Raw genomic sequence first — 12,737 nt, 5'->3', positions numbered from 1 at the left:
CACATCTTGGGCATACAAAATTATATACGTTCCCAAGTGCTTGACAAATTGCTGATTTGGCCCTTCTAACTCTTAACTTTACCTCCCTAAATTAATTAAAAACCCACTTCTTTGAAGGCATATGTTTCTTCCCAGAAAAAGAAAAATTATACCATATTATTTAATTGTTCCAACAGCACATCAGATTCTGAGAAGCTGAAAAAAGCGTTCTTCTGCCAGATAACATGGTATTGAATGTTGCCAACTGCAGTGATTGAGGGGAAATATCAAAAGCTTACTGTTTTCTTCTTCAGCTTCTTGTGGTAACACTTTAAAGTCTAAGAACCAAGTTTCAATCCAGGCAAGTATGAAGGATATGATGGGCAGCACATAGCCAAAAGCACCCTGTGAGAACAGCTTGAAAGAAACAAAACCACACAACATTACAGAAATTACCCTGAAGAAATCTTGCTTTCAAGAAAACAACAAACTAAAACAAACATTTGATTGGAATATATACCTGTGAAATAATTACTTTTGCTAATAAAAAGGCACTGGTCACTGCTGTTGTAAACTGAAAGAGACAGGGTAAGAACAGTTAAGACTAATAAACGGATTTACTTTCTCACTTCTGCCATTATTTATCAGTTGCAACTTTAAATATTTACCATATTTAACAACAGCAAGATCATAGATTAATAAAACGTAACAAGCATGATACTTAAAGTGTTATTAAAATAACCTCCTTAATAAAGAGAACTTTTAATACGGACATCCCCAAATATCGATTTCCACACAGCAGATAGGCAGTGTAGATGCTACACAGATGCCGAGTTATATAAATTGTGATCTTACTGCATAATGAAGATACAGTATTTTATTCACCAAACCCCTTAAAAAAAAAATAAAAATAAATCTATCTATGTATTTGGGAAAAAGTCAACAGCAATTGCTCTAAATGCCTTTCACTACCATCCAAATCAAAAAGTCCATTTCAAATAACAAAACATCTTTGCAGGAGTGAAACTGAATTAATATTTTAATTCACGTACTGTTACTGTGAAAAATTAATCACTTTGAAGACTTGATACTCCCTGACATTTAAAAAATGGCAGGCTGCATAAAACGTCTGAAAAAAAAAACAAACCCCAAAAAAGCAGTGGACAAGTGCAAGGCTTCTAACTTTATTAGTGCACTTGGGTCCAGCAATTCTTTAAATAGCAGCAGAACCTAACTAGCTTCTGGTAAGCACAGACAGGATTTTAACATTAACGGCTTCTGCAAAACCTTCAGTGAAGCTTTCTATATCTAATTGCTTACTACAATGATGGGTTCACTCTCATCACCTCACAAACCGCATCAAGTTGGAGGACATAATCGGAAGAAATATTCTAAAGCTACACAACTAAGAGTAAGGGATTTTGAGAGGCATGCACTTAAACACAAGCAGCAGTTACTATTATGTATGTGCTTGTGCCATGCTAATAACACAGTTTCAAAAAAATCATGGTATGTAATCTCAGACTATCAAGCAAACTGCATGCTACTCACTTGAATAGAATTATACACATTCTACGTGCACCTATCACAGTGTAAGGGAAAAGAAGTCTAAGTTTTACAACGCACTAAGCCAGCGATATGCCTACTATATTACAACATATAATATTGACTGGAAGTATGAATTTCTCATCAAGTTTTACATTCTTTCTCATCCACACAGTATAGCTGCATTAAAGATCTTTGCTTGAATCCACTGTGATTGCCTACAGTTCTCAAGAACTTCCTTTCTAAGAAGCGATGCATATTCATCATTTTGTACTGGAGCATGAAGCAATACAGGCGCTAGTGCTCAAAGGGTGGCACCTAAAACTCTAGAAAGCTAACAATGTGGGAGTTAATGGACAGCTGGATCTCTGGTATAATAATGCTAATTCTTCTTTTTGAATGCAGTTCACTATTTCAAATGCAAATATATTTCAAACATTAATTAACAAGTCAGAGGTAACAAGCAGTTACAACTAGCCATCCATACTGGATTCAAAATAAGTCTTCAATTTGTATTAACATGATACCTAATAAGGATCACAACCACTGTGCTATTAAATTCTTGTCTGAAAATATTCCAGAACAGAAGTTTTTAATCTGTTAGTGTACAGTGAATTTTTATATATAGCATCACGATGATTCTTAACATACAAGCGTTAAGAGGCATCTAAAATTTTCTCTGTTTGATCCATTCTAGTTAAAACTCCGTTATGCTTGGCTACTACTCACAGCTATTGCCCACCAATGGCGCAGTCTGCACATTGCATATGCAAGTATTAACACCTTAAATCGAAAGACTGCCAGTAGCTATAGAGAAAGGAAAAAAATATTTATTGGTTAATTCAGAACACAGATGAACCACAAGATTCTCAGCTCACTGAAAATACTAACTGCTCACAAAACAACTTAAAACAGGACCATCTAAGTTCTGTTATTGAGAAACAAATTTGAATGTGTGCTTGTAAAACAGAAATAGAACATAATTTCCCATTTGTAAAGCAAATGGCACCACTCACATGCCTACATAGGTTCAAATATGCAAGCATGTGCAATTCCACAAATAAGTTAGAAACATAAGAAAGCTACACAAAATATGTTCACGATCATTTTACCTGACTGGAATGTAAGCAGTTAAATCTGGATGCAGTTAATCCAGTAAATACCTTGAGCAGCACTGTGCATCTCACTGATCTTAGTGGTACGTTACTGTGCAAGAATATCATTAAAAACTGTAAAGACTTCACAAATGCAATCAGAAAATTAGAAGAATTTTTAAAAACAATTTTCTACTTACTAAATTCTTAGTATTTATTGAAATATTAATGTTGCAATAATCAATTATTCTTTATGGGGACACCTGCAACAGCAAGCCATTCCAAATATTCTGCAGCAAAGAAAGGTAAGTTATGGTATTTCTAGGCCAGAAAATGAAATCAATATCAGACAGACAAGATTTATGAATCAGGGACCCTAACCCTCAATTTCCTGATTTATTCTTTGATATTACATTGCCTCCAACTTATTTTAAAAGATGTGTTCAGAATCTCAAAAATGTGAAAAAAACGCTTACAAAATGAAGAGAAATCAAGGACAGGCATGGCCAGAAGTATAATGAACCCATTTAATCTTATGCAAACGTGTATGTTTCAGTGGTGCGTAGTAGAAACAGAAGAAATCCTGTATAAGCCCAAGAATTCAATAACCTAGTCCCTTCCCAGGGAATAAAAGTCTATTATTTTAACCCTTGGTTTAACAACAGGGCAAAATAATTTCCAGAGTATCAACCGATAACATTTTTTGCTTTCTGCAGTAAGGTATATCATGGACAATCTGCCAGAAAAATAATGAGAGAGAAAGGGAGAAGTAGCATAGTTTGCTAGCTTATGAAATTTTCATACCTGATACCTCATTCCATTTGACACAGCAAATGGTCTAATGCAGAAGCAAGGATAGGTTTTACAGCAGTTTCAAAGAGAGATTCTGGATATAATCATCAATGTAAAATGACTGATATCAAACCAACTCATCTCTGCCAGGCAAACAAGATCTGGTAGAATTAATGATCTTGCAGAAACATGGGGCCCTTTAGAAGAACTGTAAAGAAACAGCTTTTACTTCAAGATCAGTAACTTGGTCCATGCAGTGCAAAATCCATTGCAACTACAGAACTACAGCGTTGCTGAAAGACAGAGAAATTCCCTAATGCAGCAGAGCTCTTCCCATGGGCCTAAGGTGCTTATACATGGTAAAGGGGGAATAATACTTCATGTCATCTGGTTTTAATGCAGTGTTCAAAAAACCTGTTTGAGTTAAAACACAGAAATCTGAAAAAAAAAAACCTGACTCATATAGGCCAACCTGGGAACAAGTCTCTCCTCACTGAAATGGACTTATTTCTGTGGAAGGACAAAAACATCAGTTTAAACAAAATGATTTTACAGCTGGAGGATTATTGGTCTTGTCCTCTTAATGAATTAACCTTATGTTACAACAGTCTCACATTCTTGACTGAATTTTTTATCTGCTTTTCTGCCCCCCAAAGCAGAAGATGCAATTTAAGCGTGCCTAAGCATCTCTATCCACAGGCTCTATAAGCCTGCTGTCAAAGCAGAACTGGGCAACCCCTAGACAGGGGAAATTTGGCACAAGTCCTTCTGGTTTAAATTATTAAGAAAAGAGCAACTTTCCACTGGACTCCAACTAGGGAACATCTGTGGAACGAGGAACGTGGGAAAACTATACTTTTGCTGCTTTTCTCCTTTTTATTTTTAAAGAACACTTACAAATATATCAAAATATGAAGAAGAGTAGTCATATTGTAGGACTTCTTTCTCTAAGGTAGTCTCAATGCCCCCTTTTACCTACAAAGAAACAACAACACACAGAGCTTTAGAACAAAAGTTACTGAAGCCAAAATACACGCAAATCTGAAGGGTGAAATTAATAGTTCCCCACTGATGTACAAAAAGATCATTAAACTAAGTACAGAGGACATAGATGCTAAGAATGTCAACTTCAAGATTAGTGTCCTTATTCGTTCGTCATTATTATACAGAATTTTCAAAGCGAAAACATTTAGGATTATCACCTGGCCTATGCAAGCTCATTTCAGACTGTCCCAAAATAAAAGCAAACAAGTTGTTGAGGGAAGAAGAAATTACTAAACATAAGGTCTGTTACACAAATTCACAGAGCATTTTATGTTTCACAAGGAGGACCAAAACAGCTGATCAAAAAGCCACCCAGAAACCAGCTCCTGTTTGTCACATGTTAGCAAATAAGAAACAAAACAGGAACTGAATTCATACTCCAGACATTTTCCTTATCAGCACACATACTATTTGTTTTAAGAGAGCCAAGCAAAAAATCCCACTGTAAAAAACACAGAAGCTGCAACTATTAGACCATTCTCCTACAAATAACTAATGCTCAAATTTAATTCTTTATTTGCCTGAGTGGATTCAAAACTACATCTTCCTTAGCCACTGTGTTTCCTTCCAGTGGAAGGATTTGTCACTTTCCTGTTCAAACTGGGTTAGTAAGAAAATCGTTTAGCATATATGGGGTCAGAGAGTGAGAGAAGTATATATCTTAGTTGGGAGCAAAAAACCTTAGTGTGCATACCCTATTGTTTTTAAATATTAAATTCAACAATTAAGCACTGCATTAAATAGTTACATAAAGCACTGGAAAACAACACCAACAGAAGGCTTTGAGTTTGACTACTGTCATCCTTTTAAAGAGAGGATGTACCAAAGCATGCCAACAACATATGCTCTCCATCTCAACGCAATGCAGTCTAGACGCTTCCACACTTTTCCCAACTATACTGCTGACAGTGTTTTCCCGAGACTATTCACTCCAACTCCAAATTTCATCTATTTCTTCTCCTATCCCTCCCCTCTATTTGACAAACAACTTTCTAAATATAGCTTCCCCTTAGCTGCTGTGCTGCATCAGATGTGATCATCTGTTTCCAGCACATACAAGGAAGATGAGCTTCACCCCCTCCAAGCTGTTCACTGTGTGGCTGCATGAGCACGATGTTGACATCAGGATGAACAGAGAACCAGGACAGCCTTGATTTAGGATTTGCTCCAACTGCCATGGAGCTACTCCCTGAAGTGTTTAAAAATAAATGACACCTAAGCACACTGGATAACAGTGCAGAGGGAAAACAATACTTACAGGAACTCTGGCAGCAATTCTGAAGTCCCATTACTTACATACCAGTGACGGACAGTTCTAATGCAGTGCTATTTGACTTCTCAATGAACAAAACTTAATTTAAAAAAGAGAATAAGAAAACCTAATCATGTGTCAGATCCCAGATATCAAATGATGACTTCTAATATTGTGACTTCCAAAGACAAAATACTGTTTTTCATTCTTGCTGCTATTTGGCAGTACAGAACTCTGCTTCATAATATGTTCTCCTTAAAACAAAGCTTTTCAGAAAGAAAACTGCTAGGATCTCCAGCATTCAAAATGAAACATCGTGAGTTGGTAGCACTTTCTATACAGAAAATATTTTCTATACTGTCTAAAAGTCTAAATATTCTGAGAGCACTAATATGAAAATCTGTACCCGGAATCCTTGACAAGAGATATAAACCCAGATTCTGCTCCTCTTAGTTGAACAAGCTGTTAAGAAACTGGCCTAAAAAAAGAAATGCATCAGAACACTATGCTTCTTTCCTGAGACTTTACACACAGATATAACACCTAGAGAGGCAACAGAAGTCTAGTCTCAAAATTACAGCATTCAGGCAAGCAAAGTCTGCTTACTAAAATTAAATCGGAAAGCGTATTTTTCACTGTATCAATGAACTACTTGAACAGTCAGCTCCTGAAACGTCATAATGTCAGATCAATAACCAAGGTTATTTATCTTGTGAAGGAATGCAGACAAAAAATGTTTACTCAAAATCTTCCTTGTCTAGAAAAGGAATTCCTCCCATTTTTCCTACGTGTCCTTTCTCAAATGCATACTTTAGATTATAGCTTAAAACCCAGGTCAAGAACTAAGATGCTATTTACGAAAAAGTAACAAATTAGCTTCCTATTGCTTTCTGGAAATTTCAGAATTGCCTTTTTTTCCAAATTACAAATGCTGGAGTTAGAAGGTAGCAACTGTGGGAGTTTATGTCGTTTAAATGCACCTTGCCATACACAACGTATATCATACTAAGTTTGTCTCAAAGAAAATACAACACAGCAAAAAAAAGGCTTTGCCCATTGGAATTCTTTCCAAGGACTAAGGCCTCAGAGGAATATCACTGACTTAGAGCTACTCAGCAGGCAAACTCTCAAATCCAGTTAAAATTCACACTTCTTGCCAAATTCAAAGAGATACAATAACATTTTTGTTTACTTCCTGCCTGAAAAGTTCACTGGATTTCCAATGGTATCTTCAGCATGGTTCATAGACTATAGGAACATCAAAAGGTTTAATGATAAGAAGATAATAAACCGTGTATCCTAATGACTAAAAGCAGATGCAGTTGAGTAGATACTATGTTCATGAAAGTTTAAAAGAAACTGCTTTAATTTAAATAGATATAAATAGCATATAATTTTGGATAGAAAAGAGCAACTTGTTAACCACTTCTGAAGTGAGTAAATAAATTAATAAAGTCTGAGGGTACTTTAAAGACAACTCACATTTAATTCTATTATCCACAGCAAGGTAATGAATAAGAGATCAAATGTAACAAACAAACAGAAAGTCCTTCTGACATCTGATATGCCTTTCTTCTCTCTGCCTTCATATGACTCAATCCTTGCCATCAGCTGCGTTGGGTTGATGGAGTGGACATCCCGCAAGGAAGGACAGGATTCCACACTGCTACTGTGAGCATTTTCTGCATCACCTGTCACCCGATTCATCCTGGGTTTGCTTAGAGTTGTCTTCTTCCAGTTTCACCATCACTAGAAGGCTGATCCATACAGGAAGAATTTCTAAACAAACAAACAAAACCAAAATACATTAGTCACCAAAACCCCAGAACTGCAGTAGGTAATTTCATCTTACCAAGTCAGCTCTTCTTTTGCCAAACTGACAACTAAAAGAATTTGGCAAGTGGGCTCTAAAAATTGTTTCTGAAATATGATATAACTAGGCCTTCTTCACCTCTCAGAGGATTTGTGAAACAAGAGAATTAATATTCAGTTACATTGGTAGGAATAAGGGAGGGCCATCTAGATTTAGAAGGCTCCATTCTCCACATCGTTAGAGTGAGATCACTAAATGTGAATGAATAAAAAGCATGATGCTGTGCATCTGCAGGGTTTCTGATTCTGACTTAAATGCTATCAGTAGGAAGCCAACTTAAAGGAAGTTCCACATACAATTCCTGAAAAATGGCAGTGTCAGCTAACAGCACACCCAGAGCTGACACAACCAAAAGATTAAAAGTCCATGAAAAACCCTGGATACTGTAGTAACAATTCTATAAAGCAAATACACCACTACTTGCTCTATAAATTCAGCTGCTACAACAACTTACACTGCCAGACAGGGTGTCTCTGAAAAAACTGTATGCAACCCAGTGGTTAAAGGTAATGCAATTACCCTAAGTCTCTTCTGATTACAAAGTTTCAAAAATAAAAATTGAGTTAAATTTCTTATAAAACTGGAGCGGTTTGATGTACGATTCATTACATTACTCCATGAGGACCTTTTTCCAATTAAAGCTTCTAGACAGACTTGACTAAGAAGGTCACAAAAGTTTTGGGGAAATGCACAGAAAATGTAATTTTATGCAAAATACTCAGAAAATTAAGCTATACATCCTGCAATACAAACCACATCAGCCCAGCTTCTGTAATGCTGGGGGAATAACTTTTTGAAATTCAAGAACAAAACTTTGTCTCTTCCTCCGTGGGCTATCTTTTAGTAACCCTCCCACTCTTCTATCCCAACAGTGTTTCAACTCCCAAGTCTGCAGGAACACAGTCAGTCAAAGCAAAACAGGAGATCTGTAACACATCACCAGGCAAACACGAGGATACAAGGACACAGGGGAAAAGGAAAGGTGGGGCAGGGAGTTACCAGTGCATGCACGTCACAGCTGAGGAAGGGGCAGGCCAGCCAGGGATGGCCAAGGTCTAGTTCAAGTCATACATACAGCCTTCAGGTAGTTTGAAGTCCACTTTTCTTGGGCAACGTCATGAGAAAGGTAACAGACCTGCACCGAGACAGAAACTACCCTGCCAGTTGAACCTCTGCCTGAAAGGAGCAACCGATCAGAGGCCAACCAAGCCAGTATCAATCACCATCTCATTCTGGGATCTGGCTGCAGGCTGAACCAAGCACAAGGCCAAGCATGAGCACATGCAGGCTACTGCCATCCTGCTCCTGCCTGGCAGTCAACCCCAGGATGCTCCTGCCCACGCCTTTCCAAAGCCAGCCCAAGGTAGGTGTCTTCTGGTTCTCAGTTGTAAGCCATGGGACCAGCAAAGCTGACAGGCCTTTTGCTGGCCTCATCTCCTTTAAAGAGGTGTTAGCAGAGCACAGGACCAGAGAAATCAAGATGTGAGAATATGAGACTGACATAATCAGTTTCATCGTTAACTGGAATAAAAATAAAGACAGAATTGTTGTACTGCACTCGCACCTCTTTCAAGATCTTTTCAAACAGATTTACAATTGAGTATCTTCATTACTTCTCATTCTCACCCAGCTTTGGGTGAGAGGTGTTGAGATTTGTGCAATAACTTTTCTCAGTAAGCAGTACTCTCAACTCTGTAACATATGCTCCCTCCCTTCCTCCAAGTCATGCACAAATTAGAATTTGTTAGGCAAGTGGACACACACTGAAGTTAAACAGAACTTCGATCAAGTTTCTACCTTTAAAAAAACAACCCACGCTTGTACAGCTATAGTACTGAAAGGACTAGGAAGCTTTACAGTAGGAACACAAATGCAGGCTTACTCCACATTAAGAATTCCAGTGAACCTGCTTCTCTCTGACTAGTCCATACTGATATACATTTTCATTCAGAAACTGTTTTTCAATTACTTCTATTAGACCTCTGTTTCAAATACCAGCCACTAAATCGTATTCTACAAATCACATTTATCTCTTAGTTTGATAATATCCACGTTATCTAAACTACTCAAAACAAAGCGTATCATTTAACTATTCACTATGCAAAGACATACTTCAGAACAGTACACAGTAACATTGAGCAAAAATATGGTTATCTAGTAACACCCTCTAGTAAAGACTAGTCTGTACCCAAGGATTCATGTTGCTTCTTTGAGGAAAAGAACATTTTGAAAAGTGAAAGTTCTGAAGAGCTGCCATTTATTCTGTCCTCTCTTCCTCCAAACAGAAATAGTACTAATTGCCATTGATTTCATTAGTATCATCAGACTCACAATTCTAAAGAACAGAATAGTTCAGTTCAGCTGGAAGGGACCCACAACGATCATCTAGTCCAACTGCCTGAACGCTTCAGGGCTAACCAAAAGTTAAAGCATGGTATTAAGGGCATTGCCCAAATGCCTCAAACACTGACAGGCACAGGGCATTGACTACCTCTCCAGGAAGCCTTGATAGGAAAAGACCTTAATTTTGAACAGAACAGGGCTAGAAATAATCAAGAATTTCTTCGAAGATCTCAAAGAGAAGCCCACAAGGCTTTGCACACCAGAAAAGGTGATGCTGCTGTGCTTGCCACAGGACTCTCATGAGGCTCTACACAGAGCCAATGTTTTGCTTTCTGCCCACAAATGTCATTTAGCTTCACACTTCCAGCAGAGAAGGCAAATCCTAAATGAAAGGGAAGTACTAATTTTGGAGTATCTTTAGGTCTGTGTTGTTATTATGCATCCTAGTCCTAGGTAGTTGCAGACAACCAGACACTGACAGCAAAGGAGATCAGCGACAATGTCATATTCCTAACTGGTAAAAACATTTTTACCCAGCTGCATCTCCATCCCACAGAATAAAATGTATGTTTATTTGCTTATCAATTCTATGACTTACAGATTAACTTTCTCAGGACAGCTAATTCATGAGTTCGCATCAGAAACATCTTACCCTAAGATTTTCTTAAATCACTGACATAACAAATAACGCAGCTTGTCAGAAGGACAGAACTCTGAATAACTACACTCAACTGGCATTCAGCTTTGAAACATGCTGTTTCTGTTGCGGGCTTGAGGGAGGGCTCTTGCCCAAAGTTTGCAGGTTTTTCAAACCTTACCAGTTGAATAATGAAAGATTTTCCCTCTAACTACAAACCTGGTACTGACAAAGGGACAAGGTTTCCTTACTTGCGTGTGCGCTCGGTACTCTGCAGATTTCCACAGCAAGATGATGGTTGATGCCAGCACAGGATCTGTCTTGGGTTTTTTTGGGGTCGAATGTGCTTGCTTGAACACAGAGCAGGCTATGAGCACCAGGCAGCATCCCTTATCGTGGGAGAAAGCTTACCCAAACTGATGACATTTTTCCCTGTTTCTGGCCTACTGGGACATCCTAGACTGGAAATCCCATTCAAAGAGTCTATCAGGTTCACGTTCCATGTAAGTGAGAATGGGAGAACAACAGCAATGAAAGAGTCAGCTGAAAAAAGAAGTGAGGCAAGGCAAACTTAAGTATGCCAACAGAGTGCTAGTCCCGAAACCACTTAACCACACGCCAAATAAAAGAAGGAGAAGGAAAAAAAAAAAAAAAAAAAAGGAAGATGACAAAGAACCATCTTTGCTTGCCCTTTCTCAGCCTGTTTTATGGGTTTATAGAAAAGACTTGGGGACTAAATCCAAGTTTAAAGGTTCCCAAACACCAGCATTTGGACATTGAAAGCGCCCAACTCCCTTCCATTTAATTTCCACCTTCTGCTAGCTCACACTGCCAGAATGATATTGCCCCGAGGATTATTTGTTCCAACAGTCTCACTCTGACAGATGTGGATGAAAAGGACAGAAGGTCCCCGTGGGAAACATTCGGAGAAATAATCCGAGGGACAAGTCCAGAACAAAGCAAGGCAGGACATGCTCCCATGCACCTGCTGCCTTTCCCATCGTATGAGCCACCCGAGCCAGACTTGAGAATCGGGCAATCGCAAAAACTAAGCCACAGGAAGCAAAGCGCTCTTGAGCTTCCAAGGCTGGGGCTAATATTGTCTGTATTAGAGCAGCACTCGCATGATGTCAGACGTGTTGCTCGCTAATGAAATCGCCCTCTCTGGAGGATCTTTTTTAAGAGCAGAAGGAAATGTTGGATATTGCCTCCACGCCGAGTCGTGTCCCAGCCAGCCAAAAGCACCAGGCAAGGGCGGCCAAGCACAATACCGCTTTAGAGCTTCCTCCGGTATTTCTACAGCAGCTGCCTGAAACAGGGCTGTCAAAGGGCTTTAGAGGAGGAAGACGTATGTGGCATGTGTTTGGTCAGGTGTCTCCAGCGCTACAATGGACTTTGGATCACCTGAACCCGAGGGTGCGAGCAGAATCATGGCACTCAAGTGCTGTAAACAGCACTTGCTTTGTACAGAAAACCATCACAGTGAAGCGCCCTGCTGTGTAACAGGCGTTCATAGGAAGACGTCTGGGAGGAGATATAAGCCCCAGATCAGCCCAGCAACGGCCATAGCTAAAACAGAAAAGCCAAGAAATTGTTAAAGACAGAAAAAAGCCAAGTAACACCTCCACGTCCAAAAAACTTTCCATCTACATTGGCTAAAAGACAGGAGCTTTTCTTTTTGATGTGGCAGTCAGTGCAATTACCTCGGAATTTGTTACTTCCAGTCTGGATTGTTGCTAGATACAGCACAGTATGGGAATGCAATTAGTACAGCTAGAGCTAATTGTTTCAGGATGTGCTAGTTCAGCACTCATTTGCCTTGTGGAGCCCTTTGTAAAGCGGAAAGCACGGTCTTAAAATGCACTGGCTACCAGCTCATTTTCAAGCATAACTCAAAACATCGGTTTTAGCTTAAAAACTCCATATAGACTGAAATCCTTGTGACTGACAGACTGCCTTTTGCCCAAAAGCCCTCTGGACAGGGAGCACTCGTGGCAAGGGAATTCGTCTCCAGCCTCGCTCTGCCTGCTCATCCATCAGACCCACACTGGGACACGTGCAAGGGCCTGCTCGTCACACTGAGCTTGCATCAAGATGTGGAGATTCTTCAACTGAAGAGACATAGCTGGGCAGATTTCTGCACTCACTGCACCAGTTCTGCAAACTGATTAACGACCA

General features: G+C 39.0%; 1 protein-coding gene across 5 annotated transcripts in view; it reads right to left on the bottom strand.

Moving 5' to 3' along the window:
* Positions 1-12,737, bottom strand: part of STARD3NL (STARD3 N-terminal like) — a 36,201-nt gene that overhangs the window by 6,687 nt on the left and 16,777 nt on the right. For 2 of the 5 annotated variants that reach the window (XM_075418689.1, XM_075418688.1), the window contains exons 2-6: positions 7,189-7,485; positions 4,308-4,385; positions 2,254-2,331; positions 500-553; positions 279-396 (exon numbers count right to left, since the gene is read on the bottom strand). In XM_075418689.1, coding sequence (XP_075274804.1) covers positions 279-396; positions 500-553; positions 2,254-2,331; positions 4,308-4,385; positions 7,189-7,413 — 553 coding nt within the window. In that variant the 5' untranslated portion in view covers positions 7,414-7,485. The remainder of the gene's footprint in view (positions 1-278; positions 397-499; positions 554-2,253; positions 2,332-4,307; positions 4,386-7,188; positions 7,486-12,737) is intronic. The other 3 variants (XM_075418690.1, XM_075418691.1, XM_075418692.1) reach the window with 3 other exon arrangements.

Source organism: Opisthocomus hoazin, chromosome 4 (assembly GCF_030867145.1).
Source record: "Opisthocomus hoazin isolate bOpiHoa1 chromosome 4, bOpiHoa1.hap1, whole genome shotgun sequence".
In the NCBI taxonomy this organism is placed as follows: domain Eukaryota; kingdom Metazoa; phylum Chordata; class Aves; order Opisthocomiformes; family Opisthocomidae; genus Opisthocomus; species Opisthocomus hoazin.
The sequence above is the reverse complement of the archived record's forward strand: the minus strand, read 5'-3'. Positions and strand labels throughout refer to the sequence as shown.